The sequence below is a fragment of the Myotis myotis genome, unplaced genomic scaffold, assembly GCF_014108235.1.
Source record: "Myotis myotis isolate mMyoMyo1 unplaced genomic scaffold, mMyoMyo1.p scaffold_m19_p_2, whole genome shotgun sequence".
NCBI classification, from domain to species: Eukaryota; Metazoa; Chordata; class Mammalia; order Chiroptera; family Vespertilionidae; genus Myotis; species Myotis myotis.
Window position 1 is genome coordinate 78,765,390 of NW_023416324.1, and position 18,775 is coordinate 78,784,164.

An 18,775-nucleotide genomic window follows, 5' to 3' on the forward strand; every position below is an offset into this window, starting at 1 on the left:
CTACATGTAATTATGTATGTTTTCCGATGGTCTTAGGTGACCCCTGTGAAAGGGTCGTTCAACCCCCAAAGGGGTTGCGACCCACAGGTTGAGAACCGCTGCTGTAGACTTTATAGTCATCTTAAACCAACATAATTTTTACTGTGTTGAGTGTAGCAAAAGATTGTTGACAAAAATACTCGTGTTCTTAGACAATAAAGCCAGTTCATTTTAAGATTTGGAATGCTTTACTAATTAGACTTGTAAGAATTTCATTTGGTTTTTAAAAACAATAGAGTAAAGTTAACTTGGACAGAGATTTGCTCACATTTTTAGCAATGAAAATATTTTCATTGCTGGTTTAAAAATATCTGTAGCTGAAGAAAATTTAGATAGTAATTTGGGGGGAAATGTGGCAAAATCAACTTTAATTTATATATTTGAAATTCATCCTATAAAACCTTAGATTTGTAAAACAGTTTTGAATATAGTTCCTATTTTGTGTGTGTGTACATGTGTGAACAGTCATTAAGTCTGGAATAAATTAGTCTGAAATTATTTTGGAATTTTATATATATTTATAAATAGAGACACACATACACACACCTTTGATTCTCTTACTATCAGTTTTCTTAGTATTTGTTTGCATTTACTGGGTATTTCTCTGAGAAGTACTCATAGTCACTAGGTCACATAGCTATTGTCAAATAATTTTTTTGCTATGCATCACTGATAATGTATGAAAATGAAGGTTTGTCTTTGATTTCTTTTTACCTATAAGGTGGTCTGTCAGTATCCCCCAGTTCAGAGGCTCATGACCCCAAAGCCAGTATCCATAGCAGCAAATCGAACTGTTTATTTTAAACCATCTCTGACCCCATCTGGTGAATTAAAGAAGACTAATCAAAGAATAGATAAAAAATACAGTGTGAGTATGTGTTTATTTTCACTAGTCTTTGAATATTGGTTAAATTGAGTAAGAATAAATATTGTGCCCTGGCTGGTTTGGCTCAGTGGATAGGGCATCGGCCTGCGGACTGAAGGGTCACGGGCTGGATTCCAGTCAAGGGCACGTGCCCCGGTTGCAGGCTGAATCCCCAGTGGGGGGTGTGCAGGAAGCAGCTGATCAATGATTCTCTCTTATCATTGATGTTTCTATCTCTCTCCCTCTTCCTTCCTCTGAAATAAATAAAAATATTAAAAAAAGAATAAATAATGTGACATATAAGTACTCTATCATTGCAGATCATACCTACAGTTTGTGAATTAGTGATGATTATGAATTGGGACACTTTAAAATGGCTGGCACCATAATCAAACCCCAAGTTAGTGTTTATTAGTAAATACTAGTATGTACTAATGCTTTAGATTAAATAATTTTGCCGGATTTGCTTTATATGTGTGCTTTGTGTTTGTTGGACTACCTGAAAATAAATTTTAGACATCACATCTGTCTATCTCTGAGTACTTTGGCATGCATTTTCTAAGTACTTTCAAGTTTTTTAATTACAGTTTACATTCATGTTATTTTGTTTTAGTTTCAGGTGTACAATGTAGTGGTTAGACCATTATATACTTTACAAAGTAATCCCCCTGATATTTCAGGTCCCCCCTCCTTCCGGCACCATTATTTAATATTGACTATATTCCCTATGCTGTACTTCACATCCTCATAACTGTTTTGTAACTACTAATTCATACTTCTTAATCCCTTCACCTTTTTGATCCAGTCCCCCAAACCACCCTCTCCTCTGGCAGCCATCAGCATGCTCTGTGTCTATGAGTCTGTTTCTATTTTATTTGTTTATTTTTTAGATTTCACATATAAGTAAAATTATATGATATTTGTCTTTCTCTGACATATTTCACTTAGTATGATACCCACTAGGTTCATCCATGCTGTAGCAAGTGGTAAGATTACATTCTTTTTTTATGTCCCAATTAATATTCCATTGTATAGATGTATCACAATTTTATCTACTTATCCATTGATGGGCACTTGGTTGCTTCCATATCTTGGGTATTGTAAGTAATGCTGCATTACCCAAGAAGTACATGTATCCTTTCAAATTAGCATTTGGGGTTTCTTCAGATATATACTTAGAAGTGGAATCACTGGGTCATAAGGCAGTTTCACTTTTAATTTTTCGAGTACCCTCCATACTGTTTTCCATAGTGGCTTTACCAGTCTGCATTTCCACTAATGGCACGAGGGTTCCCTTTTCTCCACCGCCTGGCCAGCACTTGTTTCTTGAGTTAATGATGATAGACATCCATTTGCATTTTTCTGATGTTTAGGGATGTTGAGCATCTTTTCATGTCTATTGGCTGTCTATATGTCCTCTTTGGAGAAGTGTCTATTCAGGCCTTCTGCCCAGTTTTTAATTGGGTTGTTTGTTTGTTTTTGGTGTTGAATGTATGAGTTCTTTATTAATTTTGGATATTAATTTTTTTCCATTTAGTAGGTTGTCTTTTTGTTTTGTTGATAGTTTCCTCTTATGTGCAAAAACTTTTTAGTTTGATAGAGTTCCATTTGTTTTTTTTTCTTTGTTTCCCTTTCCTGAGGAACTATGTCAGAAAAAATATTGCTAAGAGAAATGTCAAAGATGTTACTCTCTGTTTTTTTACATTTAAGTTTTTAATCGATTTTGAGTTTATTCTTATGTATGGTTTAAGAAGCTGATCTAGTTTTATTTATTTATTTTGTTTGCATGTATCTATCCAACTTTCCCAACACCATTTAATGAATGAATACTGTCTTTACCTCATTGTGTTCTTGCCTTCTTTATCATATATTAATTGTCCATATAGGCATAGATTTCTCTATTTCATTCCATTGATCTATGTATCTGTTTTTATGTCAATAGGTACCATGCTGTTTTGATTAGAGTAGCCTTGTAAATATATTGATATCGGGAGGCAGGATACCTCCAACTTTGTTCTTTTTTTCTCAAGATTACTGTGGCTTTTGGAGTCTTTTATTATTCTAGTTTTGTGAAAAAATGCCATTGGTATTTTGATAGATAGTTTAGATTGCTTTGGGTAGTATGGATATTCTTACAATGTTAATTCTTCCTCTCCATGAGCATGGCATATGCATCTATTTATTTGTATCTTCGATTTCTTTAATGAAATAATTTTTTGAGTACAGGTCTTTTATTTCTTTGGTTAAATTTCCTAAATATTTTATTTTTTTGATGCAGTTGTAAATGGGATTATAATTTCTTAGTTTATCAGTTCTAGTAATTTTTTGGTGGAATCTTTAGAGTTCTCTGAAGTATCATGTCACCTGCAAATAATGACAGTTTTACTTTCCAGTTTGGATGCCTTTTATTTCTTCTTATCTGATTGTTGTGGCTGGGACTTCCAGTACTATTTGAATAAGAGTAGTGAAAGTGGACATCCCTGTCTTAGTCTAGTCTTCAGATGGCTATCTAGACTTATTATTTTATAATTTAGTTATAATTTTATGTGCTTCTGGGAAGAGGTAAGATTCTGAGAATCATTTCAAAAGGACTATCCTTATGAATTTGCATATTTAATATGTCATAACAAGAGATAAGTAAATGTAATTTTGTGGTTGGTGAGTGTATTAACTTTGTATAGTACCATTTTGTTTAAAGTACATTTGTACTCAGTGACATTTTATGTGCAAATATAATCACACTAATGCTTAGTTGCAATTCAGAAGGCTGGCTCTAAGTTGCAAATTTTAGGATTCATTAACTAAACAACCTCAAATTCCTGATTCAAAATACTAAAATTCACAGATAGGATGGCATTAAGAAAATTATGGGGATAGGGGTGAGGCTAGGGATGGTGGAGGGATTGAGCAAAAAAGAGAACACATTGCCTGGGACAACAGTGTTGTGATTGCGGGTGGCAGGGGTGGTGGAGGTTGAAGAGGGTATGGAGAGATAAAATAAGAGAGAGCATGATGGAAAAAAATAAAATAAAAAGGAATTTAAATATGCCAACGTTTAAATATGGTTTCACTTTTTTCTAGGCTGGATATGAAAAAAGTATGACACCAGGACAAAATAGAGAACAAGAAAGGTAATGTCATCTTTATAGCAAAACTTCTTTGTATGTAAATTTTAAGTTCTCTATGTGATTTTTATGTGCCTTTTGGAAAATTAAGACAGGTTAAAAATAGAAACTTTATGCACAAAGTATTTGTCAGCTTTTAAAAATAAAATTCAGCTGTACATTTATTATTTGTTAGCAGTTCTAATTTTTGGGTTATTCGATTAGTTATCAAGTTATGGACCTGCGTAATATATCATTTGTTTTGATTTTCTTTTTTTTTTTCTTTTCTCTTCCTTTTTTTTTTTTTTTTTTTTTTTGCTTAGTGGTTTTTCTTACCCAAATTTCAGTATGTCTGCAGCCAATGGTGTATCTTCTGGAGTAGGTGGTGGAGGAGGCAAGATGAGACGAGAAAGAACACGTTTTGTGGCAACTAAACCTGCAGAGGGGGAGGTAGGGTTATATACTTAATATTCTTGATGTTTATTGAAAGCTTTGTGCATTGTGGTGGTGAGGGGAGATCTGGAGGGGTGGAGTTTAAGGAAACCCAACACAAAAATAACCTGTCATTGGAACAGTTCCTTCAAAGTGTGTGTGTGTGTGTTTAATACTAGTAGACTTTTTAAACCACCTTCACTGTGGCAACACAGAAAACCTAACATAGTACTAAAAATTTCATGAGTGTCATTAAAAAGCCTTAATTCTTTTAAAAAAAATATGTTTTCATTGATTTTTAGAGAAAGGAAGGGAGGGGGATAGAAACATCAACGAGAAAGAGAGACATCAATCGGCTGCCTCCTGCATGCCCCCTATTGGGGATTGAGTGGACAACGTGGGCATGTACCCTGACTGGCAATCAACCAGGGACCTCTTGGTTCACAGGCCAACACTCAACCACGGAGCTACACCAGCCAGGCAAAAAGCCATAATTCTTTTAGTAAAAGAATTACAATTTAAGTTATTTACTTTTAGAATATTTTATATATATAAAAGGCTAATATGCAAAGTGTCCCCTCGGGAGTTCGATTGCTCGCTATGACGTGCACTGACCACCAGGGGGCAGCGTGGAACGAAGGGAGGCCTGTCCGGCAGCTGGAAGGCACTGATCAGCCCTGATCGCCAGCCAGGCCTAGGGACCCTACCTGTGCACGAATTTTGTGCAAGGGGCTTGGCCCTTGCAACCCCAACTTTATACGGAAGGTCGTCTGGAAGGACATCGGTCTAATTAGCATATTATGCTTTTATTATTATAGGTTAGGTTTTGCCAGTTTTTGAAACTTATATAAATGGCCCTAACCGGTTTGGCTTAGTGGATAGAGCATCGGCCTGTGGACTGAAGGGTCCTGGGTTTGATTCCGGTCAAGGGCATGTACCTTGCTTGTGGGCACAGCCCCAGTAGGGGGTGTGCAGGAGGCAGCTGATAGATGTTTCTCTCTCATCGATGTTTCTAACTCTCTATCCCTCTCCCTTCCTCTCTGTAAAAAATAAATAAAATATATTTTTTTAAAAAAGAAAGAAAAAGCTGTAAATGCCATTAATTAGTGTATAAAATGTAGTATTTTCTTAGCAAACCAGTTTTCTTTTGTCATTAAAGCACTTAATTACATTTAAGAAATGGGATATCTTACCTTATATCCATAAGGAAATTAATATCTGATTAATATAGTATGAATTTGTTTTTTAGACAAGTTTTTGTATTTCTCAGTAAAATTTGTGGCCTTAGCTTTTTAAAGTTTCTTCCTGTATGAGAACAATTATTAGTTTGGTTTGTTGTTTACCAAATGACAGATTTGTGAATTTTGTTTATTTCCCTTTAAGTGTGAACTTCTAAAGATATCGTTCTTAAGATATTCAGCCAAAATCTCAGGTTGATACTTGCAGTTTAATTTAGTTGTGTTGTAGGTTTATGTTTAGTGTGACTTTGCTGTATTGGGACATTTTGGGGGAGTTTAAATTAATTTCTTTACTTTAGCCCTTACTACCTGGTATATTAACTGTTAGAAACTTTATGAAAATCTAACTCCCCAGACCTCTTTATCACCTTCTCCCTGATCTGGGCTGCCTCTCTTCATTCTGGCCAACTGCCAACTGCCAATTTCACATCCCAGGATGCCTCACCCAACTCCTCTTGCCCTGGGCTCTGTTCCACATTGGAGTTACAGTCTCCACATTTCTGAGGAGAGAGGTACTAATGGGTGGCTTCCTCAAATTTTCTGCGTATCCTGTGTATGTGTGTGTTTTTAATAGATAAGTAAAGATTGCATTTGGAGACATTTAATTGCTTGATATTGTCATGTCAGATACAGTTGTGCCCCTTACTGGTATGAATGACTTTGATCAATTTAACTTCTTGTGCATCAGCTTCTTTCTCTTTAAAATAGGGATAAGAAGAAGAAATATATTTGGCTTGTGTCTATAGGATGTCTGCCATTTTATAGCTGTATATTAGGCCATATATCTCTGTGCCTCAGTTTCCTCATCTACAATAATAGGCCTCTACCTCACATGAGGTAACCTATGTAAAGGTATTATAAAGATAATACGTACATATATGTGTGTGTGTGTGTGTGTGTGTGTGTGTGGATATATAAATATATATCTATATATCTATATATATAGATATATAGATATAGATATATATAGATATAGATATATATGTCTCCTATATAATCTTATATAATAAAGAGCTAATATGCTAATTATACCAAACAGCAGAATAACCTTCTGGATGACTGTCTGGATGACCTTCCAGACAAAGTGGGGTTGTGAGGGCCAGCTGAGACTGTGAGGCCTGATGCACGAAATTTGTGCAAGGGTGGGGTCCGGCCAGCTGAGGGGAGGGGATGCAGGAGGTTGGCTGGCCAGCCCACCCCCTGGTTGAACTCCTGGTCGAACTCCAAGTCGAGGGGAAAATTTGCATATTAGCCTTTTATTATATAGGATAGTAAGTCAGATTTGATGATGGTTGTGTTTAACTTGAGGCATCTCTATTCATCCAGTTATAATTTTTGACTTTCTCCCAGATTTGTGGAAACTACTTCTGATCAATCAAGTCAAAATTTTGGTGACTACAAATCAAATTTAAAATTGGTTCAAAGTCACCCTGGCTGGTATGGCTCAGTTGGTTGGGCATCCTCTCATGCACTGAAAGGTTGCTGCTTGGATTCCCAGTCAAGGGCACATGCCAGGTTATGGGCTCAATCCTCTGCAGGAGGCAGCTGATTCATGTTCTGCTCTCCCATTGATGTTTCTCCCTCTCTCTCTCTAAAAAGCAGTTTTAAAAATCTTCAAAATAAATAAAGTAAAATTGGTTCCAGGTCAGTAATGTAAAGAACTAGTAAGTATGTGGCTTAATGAGTTGACAGGAGATTTAAGTTATTCAGTTGATGTGTCCAGGTGTTGTAAAGGGTCTAAAGCAGTGGTTCTCAACCTTCCTAATGCCGCGACCCTTTAATACAGTTCCTCATGTTGTGGTGACCCCCAATTTCATTGTTACAAATTGAACATAATTAATGCATAGTGATTAATCACAAAAACAATATGTAATTATATATGTGTTTTCCGATGGTCTTAGGTGACCCCTGTGAAAGGGTCCTTTGACCTCCAAAGGGGTCGCGACCCACAGGTTGAGAACCGCTGGAAAGGAAAGAAAATAAGGCTAAGGTTGGCGATGGGAAGAAACATCCTTACAGAAATCCGTAAATGAGTCTTTTGTTTCCTTTTGTCCCCCTCTTCCACAGTTGATTATAAATTTCAAACAGATGAATGTTCAAAGAATTGTGCAATGAATACATATTCTTAGCACTTAGGTTCTAATATTTTCTTTAACAAATAAATATTCATCTTATTTTTGGGATGTATATCAAAGTAAGTTTAAGACTTAAATCAGTATACTTCTAAATACTTCAGCATACATTGCAGGAACTAAAATATTGCTTTTTAATTTAGCAAGAGTTTATATGTAGTAAAATGTAAAATTGTTAGGTGTGTACCATTTAATAATTTGACAAATGTTTACATCTGTGTAATCCAAACCCCTGTCGAAGTAGGTGTTGAACATTTCCAAGTCTCCAGAAAGTTTACTCATGCTCCTTCCCAGATAATACTCGCTGCCTCCTACCCCTGGAGCAATCACTATTCTCATTTTTCCCACTATATGTTGGTTTTCCTTGTTCTAAAACTTCACATCAATACAGTTATTCAGTGTGTGTTTATTTTTGTCTGACTGTTATGAATAAGCTGATGTGAACATTTTTTACCTTTTTTGTAGACATGTTTATTTTTCTTAGGGTAGATACTTATAAGTGGAGGTGGGAGTAACATTTTAGATTCCTACCAACAGTGTGTGGGCATTTATTTCTGTTACTGTGCATCCTTACCAGTAGTTGATTGTCATTTTTCAAACTGTAGCCATTCTGCTTTGTGTATGGTGTGGTATATCATTGTAATTTGAATTTGCATTTCCCTGATGACTCATGTTGTATTCTTGTTTATGCCCTTATTGGACATTAGTATTATCGTCCTTTCTGAGGTCTTGGTTCAGATCTTTTGCCCTTTTAAAATTGGGTTGTCTTGTTGAGTTGCAGGAACTCTTTATGAATTCTGAAACCAAATACTTTGAATGATACATATCTTACAAGAATTCTGAATTTATTACATTTTCCCCCATTATTTATACTGTTCTTTGTACCCAACGAACCTTTGCTTCTCCTTAGGCTTCAAAGAAATTCTCCTATGTTATCTCCTGGAAGATATTAATAGTTCTTCTATGGATTTTTTTGAAATTTATTTTTAAAAAAATCTTTATTGTTGAAAGTATTACATATGCCCCCTCCCCTCCCCCCCCCCACTTCACCCCTTCTAGCCCACCCCCACCTTAACCACCCTATTGTCTGTATCCAATGGGTTATGCATATATGCATACAAGTTCTTTGGTTGATCTTGTCCCACCCATCCACCCTCCCCCGCCTTTCGTCTATTTAGTATTTCTATGTCTCTGGATCTATTTTGTTCAACAGTTTGTTTTGTTCATTAGATTCCACATATGAATGCGATCATGTGATACTTGTCTTTCTCTGATTGGCTTATTTTGCTTAGCATAATACTCTCCAGGTCTCTCCATGCTGTCTCAAAGGGTAAGAGATCCCTATATTTTACTGCTGCATTCCATGGTGTAGATATACCAAAGGTTTTTTATCCACTCGTCTACTGATAGGGGCTTGGGCCATTTCCAGATCTTAGCTATTATACATTGCACTGCTATGAACATAGGGGCACATACATTTTTTTCTGATTGCTGTTTCTGGTTTCTTAGGATATATTCCTAGAAATGGGTTCACTGGGTCAAATGGCAGTTCCATAATTAATTTTTTGAGGAGATGCCATACTATTTTGCATAATGGCTGCAGTACTCTGCATTCCCATCAGCTAGTGTACTAGGGTTCCCTTTTCTCCACATCCCCCCCAGCACTTGTCATTTGTTGATTTGTTGATGGTAGCCATCCTGATGGGTGTGAGATGGTACCTCATTGTCGTTTAGATTTGCATCTCAGATGATTAGTGACTTTGAGCATTTTTTCGTGTCTCTTGGCCATCTATCTATATGTCTGCCCCCTTTGGAGAAGTGTCTATTTAGGTCCTTTACCCATTTTTAAATTGGATTGTTTGTTTTCCTTTTGTTAAGTTTTATGAGTTCCTTATATATTTTGGATAATAAACCTTTATGAGATGTATCATTGCCAGATATGTTCTCCTATGCAGTGGGCTTCCTTTTCATTTTGTTGATGGTTTCTTTTGCTGTGCAGAAGCTGTTTATTTTGGTGTACCCCCACGTGTTTATTTTTGCCTTAGTTTTCTTTCTTGTTCTTTTTGAAAGCTGTCTTCTTTTGGGTTAATTGAATGTTTGTTAGAATTCCAATTTAATTACTTGTTGGCTTTTTATCTCTGCCTCTTTATGTTACTTGTGGTTCCTGTTGGGATTATGGTATATGTTCTTCTTACATTCTACTTTGTGTTAATTTTGTACCACTTTCTGTGAAAATTTAAGAATCTTGCAACTTTATAATTTGATTTACCACCTCTCTTCCTTGGCATTTTATTGCTGTAATTGTTATTTGTATTACATTTCGATAGATAGTCTAGAAATCTATCATAATGTTTGCCTTACACAGTTAAAGAAATTAAGAGAAAAAAATGCGGATTTTTAAAAAATGTTTGCTCCCTTGTTTTCCATTTCTTCCAGAAATCTGAGTTTCCATTTAGTATCATTTCCATTCATCCTGAAGAATCTGTAGAGCAGATTTTATGGCAACAGATTCTCTTGGTTTTCTTTTCCCTAAAAGTGTCATTATTTTCCTTTTTTGGGTGGTAGGGCTTGACTTTTTTTACTGAGTTGTGATTTATGTATACTGAACCTCATCTATTTGAAGTATTCAGGTTGTTTTAGTTGGCAGTGAACTCCCTCCTCTGTGCTGGGCAACAGCTGAAACTCTTTAGTCTTAGTTGGCTACTTGATGTCTGGTCTGCCTTACAGACATTTAGTTTACAGTTCTGCCAGAGAATTGGACAGTTTATATGCCGACTTGGGGAACCCTTCTGTGGTTCTTCAATCCTGTATCTCCCTTCATTTTCTAACTGCTGTGGTCACCTCTCTGTCCTCTGATTTCTCAGCCAACACCTTTGCAGTTTTCTTTCTGAATTTCAACTATCCATTGGCACCAACTCATAAAGAAAACAAAAGAAGCTCACTCAGTGCTCTTCTTCCAAGTGTCTTATCCCCTCCGGTTTCTGCTTGTTTGTGGTTGCTCTCCAGTGTTTTTAGATAGCTGTTTTTAATCATTTGTCCAAAGTTTATAATTGTTATCTGTCAGAGCATTGGTGAGATATGAACTACTCCACCATTAGCAGAAGGGGAATTATTTTTTGTCTGTTGTAAATGTGAGAGTCATTTGAGACTTGGGGTGGCCTTTGCTTTATTGGGATAAAAACCAAGGCAGTTCACCAAAGTTATTAGTACTGACATTTATTAAATGCTTGCTTTACATGCCAGAACAATGTATAACTTTGTGTTTCATGTTAATATCACAACTATGGTATTTTATTTTTTCCTAATTATGACCATTTAGGAAATTGGTATTAAGGGCAGTTAGGTTCACAGAGTCACATGGCTGGCTTGTGGCAGGGATTCAAGTCTTGTTTAGTTTATTTAAGAGCTCACATTGTTAACATTGTGTGGTGCTACCTTCTTTTTATTCTAAAGTTGCCTGTAATTATATAAATTCTACCTGAAAACAACAGATAAAAGAATGACATGAAAGATGAACTATATAATTTTAAAACATACTGTGTTTTAGGAAATGGAAGTACCAGTATTACCGAATATCTCTCTACCCATCACCAGTTCTTCATTGCCTACCTTCAATTTTAGTTCCTCGGTGATTACAACTTCTCTATCACCAATTAGTCCTGCACAGTCATTAACAAATAAGGTACAAAACCATTGTACAAATAGAGATGATTTTTTATTTTAAAAAATCTAGTATCAGTCTAAAGCTGTAATTAATTTTCACTATAGAAATCAATAACTCAGAGTAAGAAGATGAAAATGGTGTCTTGCTTTTTTAAAAAAGTGTACATTATAATGGGATTTGTTATAATGGGAGTGTTCTTCAATTCTTATACAATGCATTAAAGAGATATTGTTCCCAATGTTTGCAGTTAAGATACTTTGTGTATAAGAATAGATTTATGTTTTTTTATTTTTCAAGTAGGATTAATGTCTTTAATCTGTTCCTAAAATTTTTATACTTTTGTTTTGGCTTTTAATTTTTCTGAACATAGCTTATGAATGTTATTTTTCTTTAGACAAATATCCATGTCTAAAATAGTGTATACTCCTCTTCCAACAGCCAAATTTTATAGCAGTTACTTTTAAGTATTTTTCAGAAGTTAAAAAGTGTTTGTTTTTAATCTAAAGGGGGCATTTGGCTTCTTTGGAATAAGTAACTTGCTTAAGATCTGTCTTATTGTCAATTTCTTTTCCTAAAAAGCTCTTTTTGTATTTTTTTTTTTTAATGATTCGGAAAACCAGGTACAAATGACCTCTCCAAACAACACAAACAGTCCTATGTTTAGATTTTCATCTCCAATTGTAAAATCTACAGAGGCAGATGTACTACCTCCATCATCTGTAAGTAGCAACCAAGAATATTTCATATTTATTGATTTCAAAGGCATGCTATATTTTTATCAAATCTAAGATGCCATCAGTGGTAAGAAATAACCATTATTTTTCTTCCAAGTTAAAAACAGTTACAACAGAAAACTTGAATGAGTGAACACGTGTATTTTTCACTGTGTGCATATACACATACACACACACAAGCATGTGCATTTTCTCATGTACCATTTGAAAGTTAAGATGCAGACTTCTTAATTACCTTAATACTTTACATGTATCCCCTAAGTAAAAGAACATTTCTTTGCATATTCACAGTACAGTTATACCCACAAAATTTAACGTCGTATAATAATAACAGTTCATTTTCAGATTCCCCCATCAGCTCCAGATTGTCCTCTAATTGTTGCTTTGTTTTCTCTTGGCCCTAGATACAATTAAGATTAGGGACTAATCAATTAAATCATAGTGCATTTAGTTAATGTTTCTTGAATTGTCTTTAACCTAGATAAGTTTTGGATTTTTGTTTCATAAGATATATTTGTTTATTTTTTTATAATAGAAATCAGTATTTTGGGTAAGTATAATGAGTTCAATGTTTAAGTTGCCCCACTCTTATTTGGCACGTGTATTATTTTGACCTGTTGCTCTCTGTTTTGTTTTGTTTATATATATATATATATATATATATATATATATATATATATATATATATATATTACTGATTTTTTACAGAGAGGAAGGGAGCTAGAGAGTCAGAAACATCGATGAGAGAGAAACATCGATCAGCTGCCTCCTGCACATCTCCTACTGGGGATGTGCCTGCAATCCAGGTACGTGCCCTTGACTGGAATCGAACCTGGGACCCTTCAGTCCATAGGCCGACGCTCTATCCACTGAGCCAAATCGGTTTCGGCATGCTCTCTGTTTTTTACTTTGTCCTTGTTTTCTGTCAATTGGATGTTCCAGATCATTTGTAGTTCCCCTGCTGCGTGCCTGAAATCTCTCTGTTGTCCAGAAAGTTTCAAACTTTTTATTAGAAAATGACATTTAGAGACCCAGATGTGGGCATTAGGAACACATTATTTATATACTGCTTTGAAAGAAAAATTGCCTTAGAGGTTAAAAATGCTGCTGTTAAACTGTGGCCCACAATTTATTACAAGAAGCATTCAAATTTTAAAGATGATAAAATATGATAAACTGAATCTTAGAATAAGTGAAATTCAACATTTTTTTCACTTGGAATTTAAAGAAGCTCTATATTTGAAAGGATAACTTTTTTCTTTGCAGATTGGATTTACATTTAGTGTGCCTGTTGCAAAAACAGTAGAACTTCCTGGCTCTAGTACTGTTCTAGAACCAATTACAAGTAGTGCAGGTAAGTAAAAACGTTTCATAAATTTTTACATAAAAATAGTTGCATGCATTAGATTAATATTTCAAAAATTTTCCCCTTTGGCAGTTCTTAAAAGTCAGTGGTTCTCAACCTTCCTAATGCCGCGACCCTTTAATACAGTTCCTCATGTTGTGGTGACCCCCAATTCCATTGTTACAAATTGAACATAATTAAAGCATAGTGATTAATCACAAAAACAATATGTAATTATATATGTGTTTTCCGATGGTCTTAGGTGACCCCTGTGAAAGGGTCGTTCGACCCCCAGGTTGAGAACTGCTATTATAAGTGCTTTCATTTGAATGAAATTTGGTCTGAAAAGCAAACGAGCAGTCAACGATTAACAAAATTGTCCTCATTGGAGGATATGTTTTTATTGATTTTAGAGAGGAATAGGGGGAAGTGAGAAAGAGAGAGAGAGAGAAACATTGATGTGGAGAGAAACATCGGTTGGCTGCCTCCCATATGTATCCCTGCTGGGGATTGAAACCTTTTGGTGTATGGGACAATGCTCCAACCAACTGAGCTACTGGCCAGGGTTAATACCAGCCTTTTGACATGTTTTTTAGTAATTATTCTCAGAGATACTTAGCTCCCTAAATGTAAATGTTAACAGTTTAATTGTGAGGGGGATAGTCATAATAGCAAATTTATCTATTGTCTCTTTTTAGTCAAATTAAGTATATTAATGAAATTCAGTAGATGACTTCTTTAGGTTTACTGTTCAGTTCACAGCATTTTTATGTATCAGGGTTATGCTGGCCTCTGCAAATAGTAATATATAGTGGTCACCCCGATAAATCTAGTACCTATATGATTTCATATTTTGTTATAACAATATTACTGACTATAATCCCTTTGCTATACTTTACCTCCCTGTGACTATTTTATTTCCACCAATTTGTACATAATCCCCTTCCCTTTTTCACCCACCTTCCCTCCCCCCTGCCCAGTTTGGTAACCATCAAAATGTTCTCTGTATCTCAGTTTGTTTCTGTTCATCCATTGATGGACATTAGGGTTGTTTCCACTTTTTTGGCTATTGTAGACAGTGCTGCTGTGAATATGCATGTATATGTATTTGTTTGAACACTGGTTTCAATGTTTTGGGGTTGGGATATATATCTAGGAATGGAATTGATGTGCCAATGGAAACCACAAGGTTGTTTTTCTCAGCAGATAGCTCATTTTACATTCCCACTAGCAGTGTATGAGGGTTCAAATTCTTTACATTTTTATGACACTTACTACTTTTTAAGGTTTTTTATAGCCATCCATTTGCATTCCCATAGTGATTAATGGTGTTGACCCTCTTTGTGATGCTTGTTGGCTCTTTACATATGTTCTTGGGAGAAATGTTTAGTCAAGTCTTAACCATTTTAAAATTGGTTTGTTCCTGTTGCTGAGATGTAAGCATTTTTGTATAGTCTGGATACTATATCCTTATTAGACATGAGTTATGAGTAATTTCTCCAATTCAATGGATTGTCTTTTCATATTTTTTTGATAATGTCCTTAGATGCACAGAGGTTTTTAATTTTGGTGAAGTTAAAATTATTTTTCTGCTTGTACTTTCGGTGTCATTTAAGAATCCATTGCTAAATCTCTGGTCAGGAAGGTATACCTCCTAGGTTTTCTTCTAAGAGTATTATGGTTTTCTTATATTTAGATCATTGATCTATTTTGAATTAAGTTTATTTATAGTGTGAGATATATAGGTAGGCAGGATTTGTTTTGAAACTACTTTTTAACTGAACAACACTCAAGAAAAACCTGGTTATTTATATTTTGTTATAAAAAATTTCAAACATTCTCCAATGTTGAATGGTAGACTGATTCCCCATATACTCTTTTTAAAAAAATATATTTTACTGATTTTTTACAGAGAGGAAGGGAGAGAGATAGAGAGTCAGAAACATCGATGAGAGAGAAACATCGATCAGCTGCCTCCTGCACACCTCCCACTGGGTATGTGCCCGCAATCAAGGTACATGCCCTTGACCAGAATCGAACCGGGGACCTTTCAGTCTGAAGGCTGATGCTCTATCCAATGAGCCAAACCGGTTAGGGCTCCCCATATACTCTTTACCCAGCTTCACCCTTTCGATTTTATGGCCAATCTTGTCTGTCCCTCCTCCCCTCCCTCTTTCCTACCTTTCCCTCTTAGACATACAAACACACTTATCAGGTTATTTGGAAACAGTTCCACACATATTTCATATATAAACAGAAACGCCCCCCTTAAAAATATAACCACAAAACTATTATTATGTATAGATTTCTTAAGTAAAGGACATGTTCATTTTGGAAAATATAAAAAGTAAAAGCAACAAATAAAAGACACTCATCATTAGCAGCACCATTACTTTTTAGATGGAAACATTCAAAATCTTTTGCACTTTCTAACCTGTTTTTACCCATAACTATGCTTTCAAGAATGATTGTTTTGTGGCTGTGTAGCATTTCATGTCAACATTCTGTAATTTGTGTAATCAGCCCCTAATTGAGCATTTATCTACCATCCAGGTTTTCATTGTTAACTGAAAGATATTTTCAATCATAGGGTGAATTTCTAGAAATGAAATAACTGCCTTAATTGAATATTTTTTAATCAATAGTGTAAATTGCTATGTAATTGATGACATATTTCATGAGGGGTAGCTGCTTGCCCCAGTTGCCATACCTTCTTTTTTTTTTTTTTTTTTTTTTTTTTTTAGTATTTTTATTGATTTCAGAGAGGAAGGGAGAGGGAAAGAGAGATAGAAATATCAATGACGAGAGAGAATTGATTGGCTGCTGCCTGCATACCCTCACACTGGGAATAGAGCCCGCAACCCGGGAATGTACCCTGAATCAAACCCTGACCTCCTGGTTCATAGGTTGACGCTCAACCACTGAGCCACACCAGCCGAGCGCCATATCTTCTTCAATGTTTCAACTTGTTTTTCTTGATTACCAGTGAATTACCAGTAATAATTATAGTTTATATTTTTTGCCCATTTGGAGGAGAGATGTATAGTGTGGGAAATAGTATTTTTACTTCCTTATAATGGCAGTTTAACCCTGTATTATTAAGTAATTTTTTCATTATCTTTGAATTTCACACGTTTAAAATGATATTTTAGAAGTTGATTCAAATTGTCTTTACAAAATCTTTTTAATGCATTTGAGTCCAGTGTTTTTTCTAGGTATAATATCTTTTATAATTAAAAAAATATTACAGCTCAAGATATCACTGCAATGAACAGTAGAAGCTGTAAGAAGCCAGATGAAGATTCTGAGGGCCTTTTTAGACCTGCAAAAACCCTGAAAGAAGGAAGTGTCCTAGATGTTCTGAAAAATCCTGGTAAGATAATGGCTGCCCTTGAGATAGTCTAAATTTTTAATTACAAACTCATGATCTTATTTTAATGTCATTTGTGGTATACTTTAGGCTTTAAGAGCATTATGGCTAATTTGATAGGAGATTGACTTTTGAATATAGATGTAATCAAATGTTACTCTTTTAGGGAAAGATCTTAGAAACTCTACTTATTTCTCTAGAATTCAAGGACTTTGTACTAAAATGAAATTTGTAAGAGGCAAGTATAGAGGAGAAAATGAATTGCCTATTAATAGAGATAGGCCAATACTGAATGAAAGTAAATAAACAAACTTGATGATGATATACTTGGACATTTCTTTCTCACCAGAGTGTTGAAACTGCCATGTTGTTCTCAGATTATTACCATATATATATATATATATATATATATATATATATATATATATATATATATCAAAGCCAACAAATGTACTGATTCTAACATATATAAAAGACAGTACTCATTTGAAACAAGATATGCAAGCTAGTATATAATAATTTGAAGGCAATGACTAGAAATCCTCAAATAGGAATAAGTTTTTAGTTTGAAAATCAAAGAGTATAAGTCACAAGTTCAATTGTGATGTGTACTGTAATAGTATAAAGGTGTTTATAAGATAACCTAGTAGCTCAAAAAGAATTTAAACCCAGCAAAGATGTTCATGTATGATTGAGTAGAAATTTCAAAATAAAGCTGGCTTCTACAACAAGATTTAGAAGGATTAGTTTTTTTTAATTAGCTCTCTCATTTTATAGTTGAGTATACTGCATACAGGAGTCTTAATAATTTAGATGATTTTACACAGTTATGGTAGAACTCCAAAATGCCTGTACTAGAGTTAACCAAATAGTTAGGTAAGAATCAAATTCTTATAGTTTATCTTCTTTAAGTTATACTTTGTATTCATAATGTCCACACCTTCTCCCCCCCTTTTTAAAAAAATATATTTTATTGATTTTTTTACAGAGAGGAAGGGAGAGGGATAGAGAGTTAGAAACGTCGATGAGAGAGAAACATTGATCAGCTGCCTTCTGCACACCCCCAACCGGGGATGTGCCAGCAACCAAGGTATATGCCCTTGACTGGAATCGAACCCGGGACCTTTCAGTCCGCAGGCCGACGCTCTATCCACTGAGCCAAACCACTGAGCCAAACCGGTTAGCAGGGGTGGGCAAACTTTTTGACTTGAAGGCCACAATGGGTTCTTAAATTGGACCGGAGGGCCGGAACAAAAGCATGGATGGAGTGTTTGTGTGAACTAATATAAATTCAAAGTAAACATCATTACATAAAAGGGTACGGTCTTTTTTTTTTTTTTTTTTTTTAGTTTTATTCATTTCAAACGGGCCGGATGTGGCCCGCGGGCCGTAGTTTGCCCACGGCTGGGTTAGGGCCACACCTTCTCCCTTTTAACTTTTTTTTAAATAGCAAGAATTTGGAGGAGATCATATGTTCTTTTGAAGGAGAAATTAGGAAAATTGGAAAAAGTGGGAGGAATAGAAATCTGTAATACTTTGAGGTGGTTCCTGTTAAAATTTTTTTTTTTTTAAATATATTTTATTGATTTTTCACAGAGAGGAAGGGAGAGAGATAGAAAGTTAGAAACATCGATGAGAGAGAAACATCGATCAGCTGCCTCCTGCACATCTCCCACTGGGGATGTGCCCGCAACCCAGGTACATGCCTTTGACCAGAATCGAACCTGGGACCTTTCAATCCACAGGCCGACGCTCTATCCATTGAGCCAAACCGGTTTCGGCTCCTGTTAAAATTTTGACAACCTTAGTTAATCATGAACAAAATGTTGACCACTGGGGGTAACTGAGATAT

The 18,775-nt window shown here is 35.3% G+C and overlaps 1 protein-coding gene across 10 annotated transcripts in view; it reads left to right on the plus strand.

The window, feature by feature from the left end:
- The window catches only part of NUP153 (nucleoporin 153), a 77,028-nt gene that overhangs the window by 39,702 nt on the left and 18,551 nt on the right, over positions 1-18,775 (plus strand). For 7 of the 10 annotated variants that reach the window (XM_036353007.1, XM_036353005.1, XM_036353001.1 and 4 more), the window contains 7 exons: positions 761-907; positions 3,986-4,035; positions 4,332-4,458; positions 11,358-11,492; positions 12,095-12,193; positions 13,475-13,562; positions 16,804-16,926. In XM_036353007.1, the coding sequence (XP_036208900.1) occupies positions 761-907; positions 3,986-4,035; positions 4,332-4,458; positions 11,358-11,492; positions 12,095-12,193; positions 13,475-13,562; positions 16,804-16,926 (769 nt within the window). The remainder of the gene's footprint in view (positions 1-760; positions 908-3,985; positions 4,036-4,331; positions 4,459-11,357; positions 11,493-12,094; positions 12,194-13,474; positions 13,563-16,803; positions 16,927-18,775) is intronic. The other 3 variants (XM_036353002.1, XM_036353010.1, XM_036353009.1) reach the window with 3 other exon arrangements.